At 42.6% G+C, this 12,371-nt stretch overlaps 1 protein-coding gene across 3 annotated transcripts in view; it reads left to right on the top strand.

The window, feature by feature from the left end:
- The window catches only part of MTMR1 (myotubularin related protein 1), a 75,537-nt gene that overhangs the window by 10,627 nt on the left and 52,539 nt on the right, over positions 1–12,371 (top strand). For 2 of the 3 annotated variants that reach the window (XM_079764269.1, XM_079764268.1), the window contains exon 2: positions 2,486–2,591. The exons of the other annotated variant lie outside the window; for it this stretch is intronic. In XM_079764269.1, coding sequence (XP_079620395.1) covers positions 2,486–2,591 — 106 coding nt within the window. The remainder of the gene's footprint in view (positions 1–2,485; positions 2,592–12,371) is intronic. 3 annotated transcript variants of the gene reach the window in all.

The raw sequence follows: 12,371 nt of genomic DNA, 5'->3' as shown, positions 1-12,371 counted from the left end.
TTTTTCTCCAATTGCTGTTCAGATTGAGCTTGTTTCTGTACCTGATCTTCTAACTCACTAATTCGGTCCTCTGCTTCTTGTAGTCTACTGTTGAAACTTTCCATGGTGTTTTTGATTGTAGCTATATCACTTTTCATTTCTTCCTGATTCTTGCATAGGTTGTTGATCTTCTCATCCATCCGATGTATAAATTCCATGACCATTACTCTGAACTCCTTTTTGGTCATGTTGCAAGCTTCAGTTTCACTAATTTCCTTTCTTGGCGACTCCACATTTTCTTTCCTCTGTGAGTTATTTCGTTTCCCCATTCTGGCTATCACCAGAAAGCTCAAGCTTCCGTTTGCGTGGACCTGGGCTGTGTGCTGTGGGGACTTCGCTCCACCCGAGTTTCACTGAAGTGCTCTGACACTAGGACGTGTGGCTGCCTTTGGTTGGTGGGAACCAGATTTGCCCAGGGTCAGTGTCCCCAGTGTTCCGTGTGGTCTCGTGTGCACATTTAGAATCAGGGGCCCTGTCTGCACCACACTGTTGGTATGTGCCGAAAATGAGATCCTTAGCATGTGCCAGGAGTCAGAGTTTCCCTGTGTCTGCACCAAGAATCAAGTGTCAGAGTCTCTGTTGCCTTGTGAGGTTTCTCGTTGAGAATCACGGTCCCTGTGTGTGCATGCACCAACAATTGGGATCGCTGGCTCTTAGTGTGAATGCGCTTGAGTCAGGGATCCCAGGCAGCTGTGTCTGGCGTGCCAAATTCCCTGAGGTGGAGCTGCGTCCTGTGTGTGCTCTCTCTACTGAGCCAAACCGGCTAGGGCGCACACTCTCAAATTCCTGAAGGTGAGCTGGCTCCGTGCACTCTCCCAGATTCCCCGAAGGGGGGCGGAGTTTGTCCTGCGCGCCAAATTCCCCAAAGGGAAGCCCCTCTGTGCACGCTCTAAGATTCCCCGAAGGGGAGCTGTGACCCGCAAGCCAAATTCCCCGAAGGGGAGCCCTCTGTGCGCACTGACAGATTTCCCCGAATGGGAGCTGCTTCTGTCCCGCGCGCCAAATTCCCTAAGGGGGAGTGCGTCCCTGCGCAAAGCTCTGCAGCTTGGGCGAGGGGCGGGTCTATCAGTTACTTTGGCGCTATGGCGAGGTTGAGGGCGCTCTGCAGCTTGGGCGAGGGGCGGGTCTATCAGTTACTATGGCGCTATCCGAGCTCCTGCTGGAGGGGGATAGGCTCTTTGACTCACGGAAATCTGCCGGGAAATCTGGATTCTTGTTGTTTGCTGGTCTGAAGCTGTGATAGCAGTTCTCTGTCCCCAGTGGCTGCAGGGTCCTGGTTTGTGTCAGAAGCCAGGATCCAAGTCTCAGGCAGCTCTGTTTCTCAAGATGGCGTGGTCTCCGCGTCTGCACCAGCCGCCGAGAAGTGTCCGCTTTGTGCACGGGGCTCCGCCGTCTAGGACTGCCCGGTTAGGCAGCCCCTTGGAAGACTGCAGAATCTAACTGACCCTAGCTCATACACACACACACACCACACACGTCTACACTCTCCTCTATGGGTTTCTCACTCACACTCTCTCTCTCCCTACCTTCCTGCCGGTCGCCATCTTTTCCTCGTATTTCAATTCTTATAGTAAATGTAAAGGTAACCAAATCCTACATAATAAAAAGGTAATATGCAAATTGCATCACTCCGCTATGCCCACGATTGGGCTGGCTGGAGGCGTGGGGGGCGGGACTCAGGGTGGCGGATTGGCTGGCGGTAGGAGCGGGGGGGCGGGGACTCGCGAGTCCCCGCCGCCCGCTCCTCCCGCTGGCTGGTGCTATGGGAGGACCCATGGGGCCAGCAGAAGGAAGATGCCGGTGGCGGAACTGCCGGCACCAGTTTTCCGCCAGCACCAGTTTTCCTCTGGCCACCCACCGATCAGAGCGCCTCCCGAGTCCCGCCCTCAGCCTTCGGGAGGCACTCCGATCGGCGGGTGGCCAGAAGAAAACTGGTGCTGGCGGAAAACTGGTGCCGGCAGCCAGGTGAAAGAAAGTCTATTGCACGAAACTTCGTGCAAAGGGCTTCTAGTAGTATAATAAAAGTTCATCTGAAAAAAAGAAATGTATATATATATACACTGAGTGGCCAGATTATTATGATCTCTGAACGCATAGCAATCTGGCCACTCAGTGTACATCCTATATAATAAAAGTCTAATATGCAAATTGTCCCCTAGACCAGGAGTTTGACCAGCAGGCAGGCTGGCCAACCGCCCATGTCCCTGCCCCCTGGCCAGGCTGGCCGGACCCCACCCATGAACGAATTCATGCACCAGGACTCTAATACACACACACACACACACACACACACACACACACACACACACACACACTGAGTGGCCAGATTACTAGGCGTTCAGAGCTCATAATAATCTGGACACTCAGTGTATATCCCCAGTCAGTGCTCATTTTTCTCACCAAGAACTTATGTCTTAAAATATTTTAATCACACTATTTCTTTTAGTCCCACAGGATCACATGTTGAATGGTGTAAACAGCTTATTGCTGCTACAATTTCTAGTCAGATTTCAGGTTCAGTGACATCAGAAAATGTATCCAGAGATTATAAGGTAAGCAGCATTGAGTTCTTAATTCATTTCCAATATGCTAAGTAGCCAAGAAGCTTTGCAATTTTAAATCTAGTGAGACTTTGGTTCCTTGTTGTTGGATGGCTATTTGCTTGGGAACAAGGCTGAAAGGTTCTCTGTTGTTAGATGTGAACTTTAGAAGAGAAACTTTACCAGGATCTAGTATATGTGGTAATAATTTTGTAATTGAGAGGAAAAGATGTCTTTATGGTATAATTCTTTTAAAACTCCAGTTACATTTTATGATTTAATATACATTATATTATATATTACTTTTGACCTTATTATAATAAATACCTGTATCTTCTTTGTTAATATTCTAAATTTCAGAAAATGTCTGATGTACAGTATTTTCCTACAATTTGTTTCTGTATACTACCAGTGGGTATTCAGCATTAACATGTGATAATATAATGTAAAAAATTTGTAAAATCTCAAGAATATTTTTATGGGCAGCCTGATATTTTAGTTCTTATTAAATTAAGAAATATCTTCTTGTTTATTTTTAAAGTTGGATTTCCTGCTTATTCTAAAGTTAACAGTGATAAGCTCCTTGTCAGTAGAGAGGGGCTGGGGTTCTTTTACTCAACACTGCTTCCCTAGCATGATCTTGGAATTTAGCAGATGCTCAATAAATATTTGTTGAATCAATTAACAAATAAAACACTTGAGTATTCCATCTTTTAGGTTGAAGATTAACTTTGTCTTAATGTAAATAAACTATTAACAGGTACATTAAATGAAACTGTGTTTACGTTTCAGGTTGTAATGTTTGCTTGATTTGAGATTTCTGTTTATTATAGTAATTTTGCCTGGTAGTAAGAGATAATTGATTTTTATAAGTATTTGCAAATTACATTTTTCCAGACTACCCTCAATCAACAGTCTCTCAAAATCATGGTCCTTGCCAGGGATCAAATCTTACAAACAATTCAAGAACTACAATAAAGACTCTAATTCATTCCTAATAGCCGCTCCTTGTTTAAGGACACTGGACTCAGTTCCTCTTTAGCTCATAACATAAGTGCAAAGACTGGCTCAAGAGGCCATGTAATTGAAATTTGGCTGTCATGCTGTACTTGCTTCATACAAGCTGTCAAATGCTTTTGATGACACCTACCAAAGGAAAGCAGTGTTTGTGGATTAGTAGAAATTGGATAATCTGCCTAACAAGAAGGGTGACAGTGTATTCCTTAATAAGTTTCCCTGCTATTTGAATTTTGTGTTTACCCACCTAGTAGCAGCTGGGACTCCTGGTCCTCAAAACCTGGCTGGGCACCCTAGCTGGTTTGGCTCAGTGGATAGAGCATCGGCCTGTGGACTGAAAGGTCCCAGGTTCAATTCCGGTCAAGGGCACATGCCTGGGTTGCAGGCTCTATCCCCAGTGTGGGGAATGCAGGAGGCAGTGGATCAATGATTCTCTCTCATCATTGATGTTTCTATCTCTCTTCCCCTCTCCCTTCCTCTCTGAAATCAATAAAAAATATATATTTTTTAAAAAAACAAACCCGGCTGGGCAAATATGCCATCTCTAGGTGGGAGAAACATCTGCTGTATCACTGATGCTTGAGTGGCTGGTCACTGAGCAGTTACTGGTCGCCCTATTGCCTCCACTTTAACTGAGTAAGTGCCCTGCTGAGTGGAGAGGCTCAAGGACCCATGTTAGCAGAGAATAGCTAGCTCTTAGTCCTTGGAGTGATTTTCTGTACTGACAATGAATTAACTGTAATGTTTTCATTTGGTTGAATATTTGTTAGTGCTGTGTGGGTTCTATAAAAGATTGAATGTTGATTGTGTGCATAGCTTTCTAACCTCTTTATTAATAGATCAGAGTGAGTCTGTACTTTAACATAAAGCAACTGGTTTTTTTAAATTTTAGTCTATTAACAAATTTTGTGTAGCAGAATTGGCTCATATCAGAATGGTTTAACAGATGGTATTCAGAAAAAACTAAGGCTTTTCTATATTTTGTAAATTGAATTTTAACTATCTACATCAGATCATGGCTAAAGTCTTTGATGAATTATTATAAAACAGTATGTCTTATCATTGTCTTTGTTATATTTGCCCTGTAGTCAAATCTACAAAGTTGCTGTTAAAGTTATCATTCGGGAGTTATATTTTTTCAAGGAGCAAGTGTTTCTTTTTTTAATAATACATATTTTTTATTCTAAACCACAAGGATAATTTTACATGCTACTTATAAAGTAGTTCTTAAAATCAGAGTAACCAAGATAGGCTACCTTTGAGACACCTCTGGCCTGGGAGCCATTGTTTGGGGTTTTCCCTAAAGGTCCAGATAGAACTCTTTTTTAAAAAATCCTAACTTGAGCATATTTTTTCATTGAATTTTTAGAGAGAGTGGAAGGGAGAGAGAGTGAGAAATGTCAATGTGAGAGAGGCACATCGATTGCCTCCCGCATGTGCCCCTGGGATGCCGGACCCTGCAACAGAGGTACATACCCTTGACCGGAATGGAACCCAAGACCCTTCAGTCCAAGGGCCAACACTACCCACTGTGCCAAACCAGATAGGGCCAGATACAATTCTTTGATAATTTAATTTGTAGTCATCAATCAGTAATATTTGAAATTGTCTATTGTACAAATATCTTATTTAAAATACACACTCAAACTTTGGGTCGTGGGCACACAGTGCAATATACATGTAACGTAGAAATCCACACATGAAAACTATATGTTCATGTTGACCAATGTCACCCCAATCAATTTAATAAAAAAAATAAAATACACACTCAATTTGGAGGTTAATTTATTATAGGTAAAATTCAAGGTTTGTAATTAAATGGGAGCAGGTGTTTGTATGGAACAGAGCACTTGTATCTTTATTTGAAACTAGAGGCCCAGCACACGAAATTTGTGCACTTGAGGGGGGGGTCCCTCAGCCCGGCCTGTGCCCTTTCAAAGTCCGGGAGTGGGCCTAAGCCATCAGTCGGACATCCTTAGCGCTGCTGTGGAGGCGGGAGAAGCTCCCACCACCGCCGCTGTGCTCCCCAGCCGTGAGCTTGGCTTCTGGCTGAGCGGAGCTCCCCTTGTGGGAGTGCACTGACCACCAGGGGGCAGCTCCTGCATTGGGCGTCTGTCCCCTGGTGGTCAGTGTGTGTCATAGTGACTGGTCGTTCCACCATCCGGTCGATTTGCATATTAGTCTTTTATTATATAGGATGCTGATTGTCTTCTGAGTGGTAGGCTGCTGAGAGTGGTTCCACATCCTCATCAACCTCCTAGCACAGTGATGGGCAACCTTTTGAGCTTGGTGTGTCAAACTTCACCAAAAAACTGAGCATAACTCGGGTAGTGTGTCACTTTGAGGAAAAAACATTATTTCGCAAATGTTTCATCGTCAGGAGCAGCAAATGTTTCATCCTCGGCATGCGGCCGCCTCAGCGGCTGCGTGTCATCAGAAATGGCTATGCGTGTCAGTGCTGACACGCATGTCATAGGTTCGCCATCACTGTCCTAGCATGTACAGGGTTCTGTGGTTTTGACATATCACCCATTTAAGCCTTAACCCAGTAAGGTCACTTTTATTTTAATCATCATTTAACATATGAGGAAACCAAGCGTCGGAGAAGTCACTTGACTTGCTTAGTATCACACAGTCAGAACTGAGATTTGAACTCAAGATGGTATTAAAGCTCTATCTAATGTTTTGCTAGTACAACTTGACAAAAAAAAACAAACAAACTAGGATTTGAACCCAAATCATTCTATTGAAGAGCTAGAATGAGTTTTAAAATTTGTCCCACCCCTCTGCCCACTGTTTTTCAAAATGTGGCCCTTGGGTCTTCTCACATCAGCACTCAATGGGGTGCCTGCAAAAATGTACCTTCCTTGGACCCCATCCTACTCTGTGAATCAGAATCTCTGAAGGCAGGCAACCCAGTGCTTCATGTATTTCTTACATACAATAAAATCTGAAAAGCTAGGTTCCCGAGGTTAATATCTGTTGAAATTAGTGATGGGACCATACATTTTTGGTACATGTCCACAAATCTGAATAATTAGCAACACATGATAGATTTTGGAGATGATTGTTTTATTATTTACTCATATCATAAATTGACAGCTCAGGATCAGGTCACCCAAAGTGTGATAAGAAAGTCACTGGTTTCACATGAGATGAGTTTAGATGGTATGTCCATGGACATTTTTAACAGTTACACAATTATTTTAATGAGTTTAGTAAAACGAGCACATCAAACTTGTAGTTTAATGGATGTTATTTCTTAGAGCTAGGCAAAGTATGAAAAAGGAGTAGATTTAAAGGCCATATAAAGGTAAATACTAATATTAGTACAGGCGCTATACAGATACAGCAAACCATCTTATAGAGGCAATATAACTAATGACAGAAGTTTGAGAAACATTGTCGCAGATGAAAGAGTAGATAGCCTTTATGTTGATTTGTAAATCAACTAAATTAATAAATGTTTCCTTTAATGCCAAGTCATCCTGAATATTTGACTAATAATTAACACTCCTAGAAGAAATATAATAAAATGTTTTGTTTTGTTTGCTCTTTCCCTCTACTACTCAATTGCTTTCATTTTTACTGGGCTAAAAGAGTAAAATTCTCTCTTGAATTTGTCAATAAATTTAAGAACAAGATCAGAATGTAATGTTCCATAGATTAGATAAAATAATATAGTTAAGAATTGTTTAAGAACTATTAAAAGTGACACAGTTGATCAGTTTCCATTGCTGGGAAAGTAAAACTAGGCCAGGAAGAGGGAACATGATGGAATAGTACAAACAGTACTGGTTGGCTTTGTGAACTTGTATAACCCATGACTGTCAGTTTCCTTATCTGTAAGGATAAAAGAGTTTGGATTAGATTGTAAGTCTCTAAACTCCTTTCTTTGTAGAACATTCTTCAATTCTGTTTTGTCCAAAAAGGATTTGATTCTGGCTGGCCTTCTGGAAATTAGGACATTATAATTTTAATGTTATCATCCTCCTTCCTCTGGTTCCATCATCGTCATTATCATCATCAAATCTATGTACTTCTCCTGTTTTCCTCTCCTCATCCATAAACACACAGTAGCTAGATCTTATCTTTAAACATTCTGAAGAAGATAATGGAGAGGGTCCTGTACTAAATTTAATCCTTTAACAAATTAGTACAGCGATTAAGTTCTGGATGCTCAACAAAAATTTCCTGAAGGGCTTTGGAGAGAAGTGGAATGCAGTGTATGGGGAAGGCTTAATTATGCTTGAACTAAATCTTAGTTAATATTTCTTAAATGGAGTACTATCTATGAAAAGGGAGGCTTTAGCATGATCTTCCAGAATCCATGGCTGTAATCCGTTGTTGATAGCTTGACCTCATGATCTATTTATTAAATCTGAGTTTGGAAACGCAAATGTCTACATGAGATAGTTAACAAGCTGGGCAGATATAGGAGGGGTCTGTGGAGAACTGGAGAGTACAGCAACTCCCCCTAGAATAATTAAATTAGAAAAAAACCCTGCTGCCTATTTGAGCAGCAGGCATCTAATTTGTAACCACTCTAATAGAAAAGTGCTGTCCTGTCTCCCAGGGTTACACGTGGGGAAGAATTTTTGCTTAGAAATATCAGGATTTGGGCTTTTGCTTCTAGAAAGATGGAGCAGATGTGCTTTTTCTTATTCTTTTTTTAAAAAACTTTTTCTTATTCTTCATGCTAAGGACAACTAGAAACCCTGGACATAAATCTGTAAAATAAACATAAGAATTCTATGAAAGGGAGAGAGAAGAGGCAAACTGGTCAGGCACCTCAGGACCCAAGGAACGATAGGGTGGTGAAATTTTTGCCACATACTGTTATGTCCCAGACTTATTGCTGAAGAAGCCAGCAACCCCAAAATGCCAACAGGCACAGACAACAAAAGCCTACTCTGTAACCAAAGGACCATGAAAGGGGCAGCCTAACAAAAAGAAAACTCTTAGACACTAACTACTGTACTCCAGCCAAACACTACAGAAAAAGTTTAGGCCCCACACCCACCCTCCAGCAAGGCCAAATGGAGAGCCTAAATTCAACCCTTGCTAGGCTGTAATGAGGCAGTGCCCAACCTCCCCTTCTGCTGGAGCAGTGTCAGAGAAAGCCAGCTCAAACAGCAGGTTTAAATAAGATCTTATAATACTCAAAACGTCTAGATTTTTATTTAAAAAATCACTCATGAGCCCTGGCCAGTTTGCTTCAGTGGTTAGAGTGTTGGTCCTCAGACCAAAGGGTCACAGGTTCTTTTTTAAATATATTTTTATTGATTTCAGAGGGGGAGAGATAGAAACATCAATGATGAGAGAGAATCATTGATCGGCTGCCTCCTGCACACCCCCTACTGGGGATCGAGCACTTGACCAGAATTGAACCCAGGACCCTTCAGTCTGCAGGCCAGTGCTCTATCCACTGAGCCAAACCAGCTAGGGGAGGTCGCAAGTTCTATTCCAGGTCAAGGGCACATACCTCAGTTGCAGGTTTGATCCCTGGCCTAGGTCGGGGCACATGTGGGAGGCAACCAGTTGATATGTCTCTCTCACATAGATGTTCCTCCCTCCCTCCCTCCCTCCCTCCCTCCCTCCCTCCCTCCCTCCCTCCCTCCCTCCCTTCCTTCCTTCCTTCCTTCCTTCCTTCCTTCCTTCCTTACTTCCTCCCTCTTCTGCCTCCTCCTCCCTTCCTTTTACTCTAAAAATCAATGGAAAAATATCCTTGGGTGAGGATTAAAAAAGAAAATTATTCATTATGCCAAGAATCAGAAAGATCTTAAACTGAATGAAAAAAAGAGAATAGATGCCAAAACTGAGATGACAGATATTAGAATGATGTAAAAAAGGTTTGAAAGAAGCCATCATAAAATTGTTTCAATAAGCAATTACAAATATACTTGAAATCATGAAAATAGAATGTCACAGACAAGAAATAGAAAAGTTTAAACAAAGAAATATGAGATAAAGGACAACCAAATAGAAATTTTAAAACTGAAAAATAGGATAACTGAAATTTAAAAAAAAAAAACTCAATGGATGGGTTCAATAGCAGAATAGAGAGGACAGAGAGAAGGGAATTACACTGAATAAACAAACAAACAAACAAACAAATAGCACTCCTGCCCTAGCTAGAGCATCAGCTGGCAGACTGAAGGGTCTCAGATTTGATTCTGGTCAAGGGCATGTACTTCGGTCGCAGGCTCCCGACCCTGGTCGGAGCATGCAGGAGGCAACCATTCCATGTGTCTCTCACATCTGTGTTTCTCTCTGTCTCTCCCTCTCCCTTCCTCTCTCTCTAAAAATCAATGGAAAAAAATATCTTCAAGTGAGGATTAAAAAAACAAACACAATAAAAAAGCCAAAACCACACACACACACACACACACACACACACACACAAACAAAACAAAACAAAACAAAACAAAACAAAAAAAACCAGCACTCCCAAAAGGTCATGGACTGTATGTTTTCATTTATATACTGTATGTTTTCATTTATATAGCAGTCCTGAAATGACAAAATTATAGGAATGGAGAATAGATTAGTGGTTAACAGGGGCAAAGAAAGGGAAGGGCAGGGAAAAAGTGGATGTGGCTATAAAAGAACAAATTTGGGGTCTTGTAGTGATTAAATTGTTCTGTGTCTTGACTGTGTTAGTGTCAGTATTCTGGTTCTGATATGGCAGTATAGTTTTGTCATATACTCCCATTGGGGTAATCAGATGACATAGTACATAGTACATGGAATCTCTCTGTATTGCATGTAAAATATATTTTGATTAATATTTCTAAAAACTCATGATATATCAAAAGTATGATTTAAATGAAACGTATAGTTATGCTATGTAAAAACAAATACAAGAGAAGTGTATTTAATTGCGGAGCCAAATCACTTCTATAAATGTGATGTAAGGCACCTGTTATTTTCAAGGGCTGGGCTGCATGGAATTCATAGTAGGGGAAAGAGACACCAGAAAACATAGTACAAATTGGACTGTGGTGAGCATTAAAAGGACAAATAAACAAGGTGTGGTGGGAGGAGAGGAGGGGGCAGAGCATGGCATTCTGGGCATTAAGCCTGAGGGCCTTTATCAGCCTCCTCCAGAAGGGGAACAGGTTTAGGTGGGGCCTTTTCCAGGTTAAGAGCATGGATGCTAAAACCAGCCAGCTTGGGTTTGAATTACCCACTCTGCTTTGCTGGCTCTATCACCTTGGGTAAGTTACTTCACCTCTTGCTGCCTTGGTTTCCTCATTTGTCATATCGGAATAATAGTAGAATCTCCTTTCCCAGTGTCTGGGAGGGTTCAGATAATACCTAAAACATTTACCACAGCAGCTGGAATTGAGTGGATCTTGTTGATATTTGTATTACTGGTACTGGCTGGGTTTGAAAACTTTCTGAAATAACTTTCACGCTGTTGAGGATTTAGGGGTGTCAACTACCTAAAGAAGAATTCAAACAGAAGCTGAACTGATATAGACCATAATAATTGCTCAAAGCTGACTTGAAGGGCCTGGCTCAGGTGTTGAGGCCACAGTGGGCCCTGGATAATACACACTCTCCCAAAGGCAGCCCTGAACAACTTTGACCTTTCCTTTGGGGCAGAGCCCACGTGGGAAAATTCTTCATGGGACCAGGAGACCAGGCTGTACCCTATAGGCAGGCTGGCACACAAATCCCAGAGAGGCAAAGGGGAGCACAGTAGCTCTTTTCCCCAAATCCACCCAGAGCAAGTGATCATCCTGAGCCCTTGCCTCTCTAGTGGGGAGTGCCCCAAAGAAAGACTTGAATGGAACCTGAGGGCAGAGGAAGAGAGTTTTATGCCCCAAACAAACTTTCATACAAATTTAAATTTGGGGGATTCTCTGGGAAATAATTCACTGTTTCCCTCCCAGCTACTCACATTGCATACCTAGAAAACTTCTGACACCAGATGTGCGTTTTTCCCCCACACCAACCAATTCTCCAACACCAGCTGGGAGTCCTCCAATTCAATTAAATTCTGACACTAACTGGAGTTAATGCAGAACCCAGAGGTTAAAGGCTCAGTCTCATGAGACTGTCCCCCATTTCAGATGCCAAAGTAAATAGTGGGTGTCCAGTTTCCCCAAAACTTCTGCCAGACTTGGCTACAAGTTAGGGGCTCCCACGACCCCCTGTTGAATTTGATAATTTGCTAGACCAGCTCACAGAATTCAGGGAAACACTGAACATTTACCAGTTTCTTAAAGGGTATGATAAAGAACACAGATAAACAGCCAGATGAAGAGATACAATGACGAGGTCTAGGAGGGTCCCAAGTGCAGGAGTTTCTGCCCCTCTGGAGTTAGGGGCAGTTGAACCACCCTCCCAGCATGTGTTCAATCCAGAAGCACTCTGAATTCCATACTTAACTTCCAGGTAGTCTGCTTGCTTTGTTAAATAGACTAAGATCATTAACTTTTTTGCACCTCATAAGTTCTTGGCATGTGTAGGAGGTGAGAGAGGGGATGTGAGGCAGGTCAAGATAGTTGTGGTGCAAGCTGGGTAGGCTGAGACCCATCTATATATATAAAAGCCTAAGCAACCAATACGACCAAATGACTGGATGACCGGCCAACCAGCCGGTAGCTATGATGCGTACTGACCACCAGTGGGGCAGATGCTCAGTGCAGGAGCTGCCCCCTGGTGGTCAGTGGGTTCCCACAGCCAACCTCCTGTGGCTGGCCAACCTCCCATGGTCCCTCCCCCGGCCGGCCAGCCAAGGGACCCCACCCATGCAGGAATTCG

Source organism: Cnephaeus nilssonii, assembly GCF_951640355.1.
Source record: "Cnephaeus nilssonii genome assembly, chromosome: X".
NCBI classification, from domain to species: Eukaryota; Metazoa; Chordata; class Mammalia; order Chiroptera; family Vespertilionidae; genus Cnephaeus; species Cnephaeus nilssonii.
This window is presented reverse-complemented; position numbering and strand designations above follow the sequence as displayed.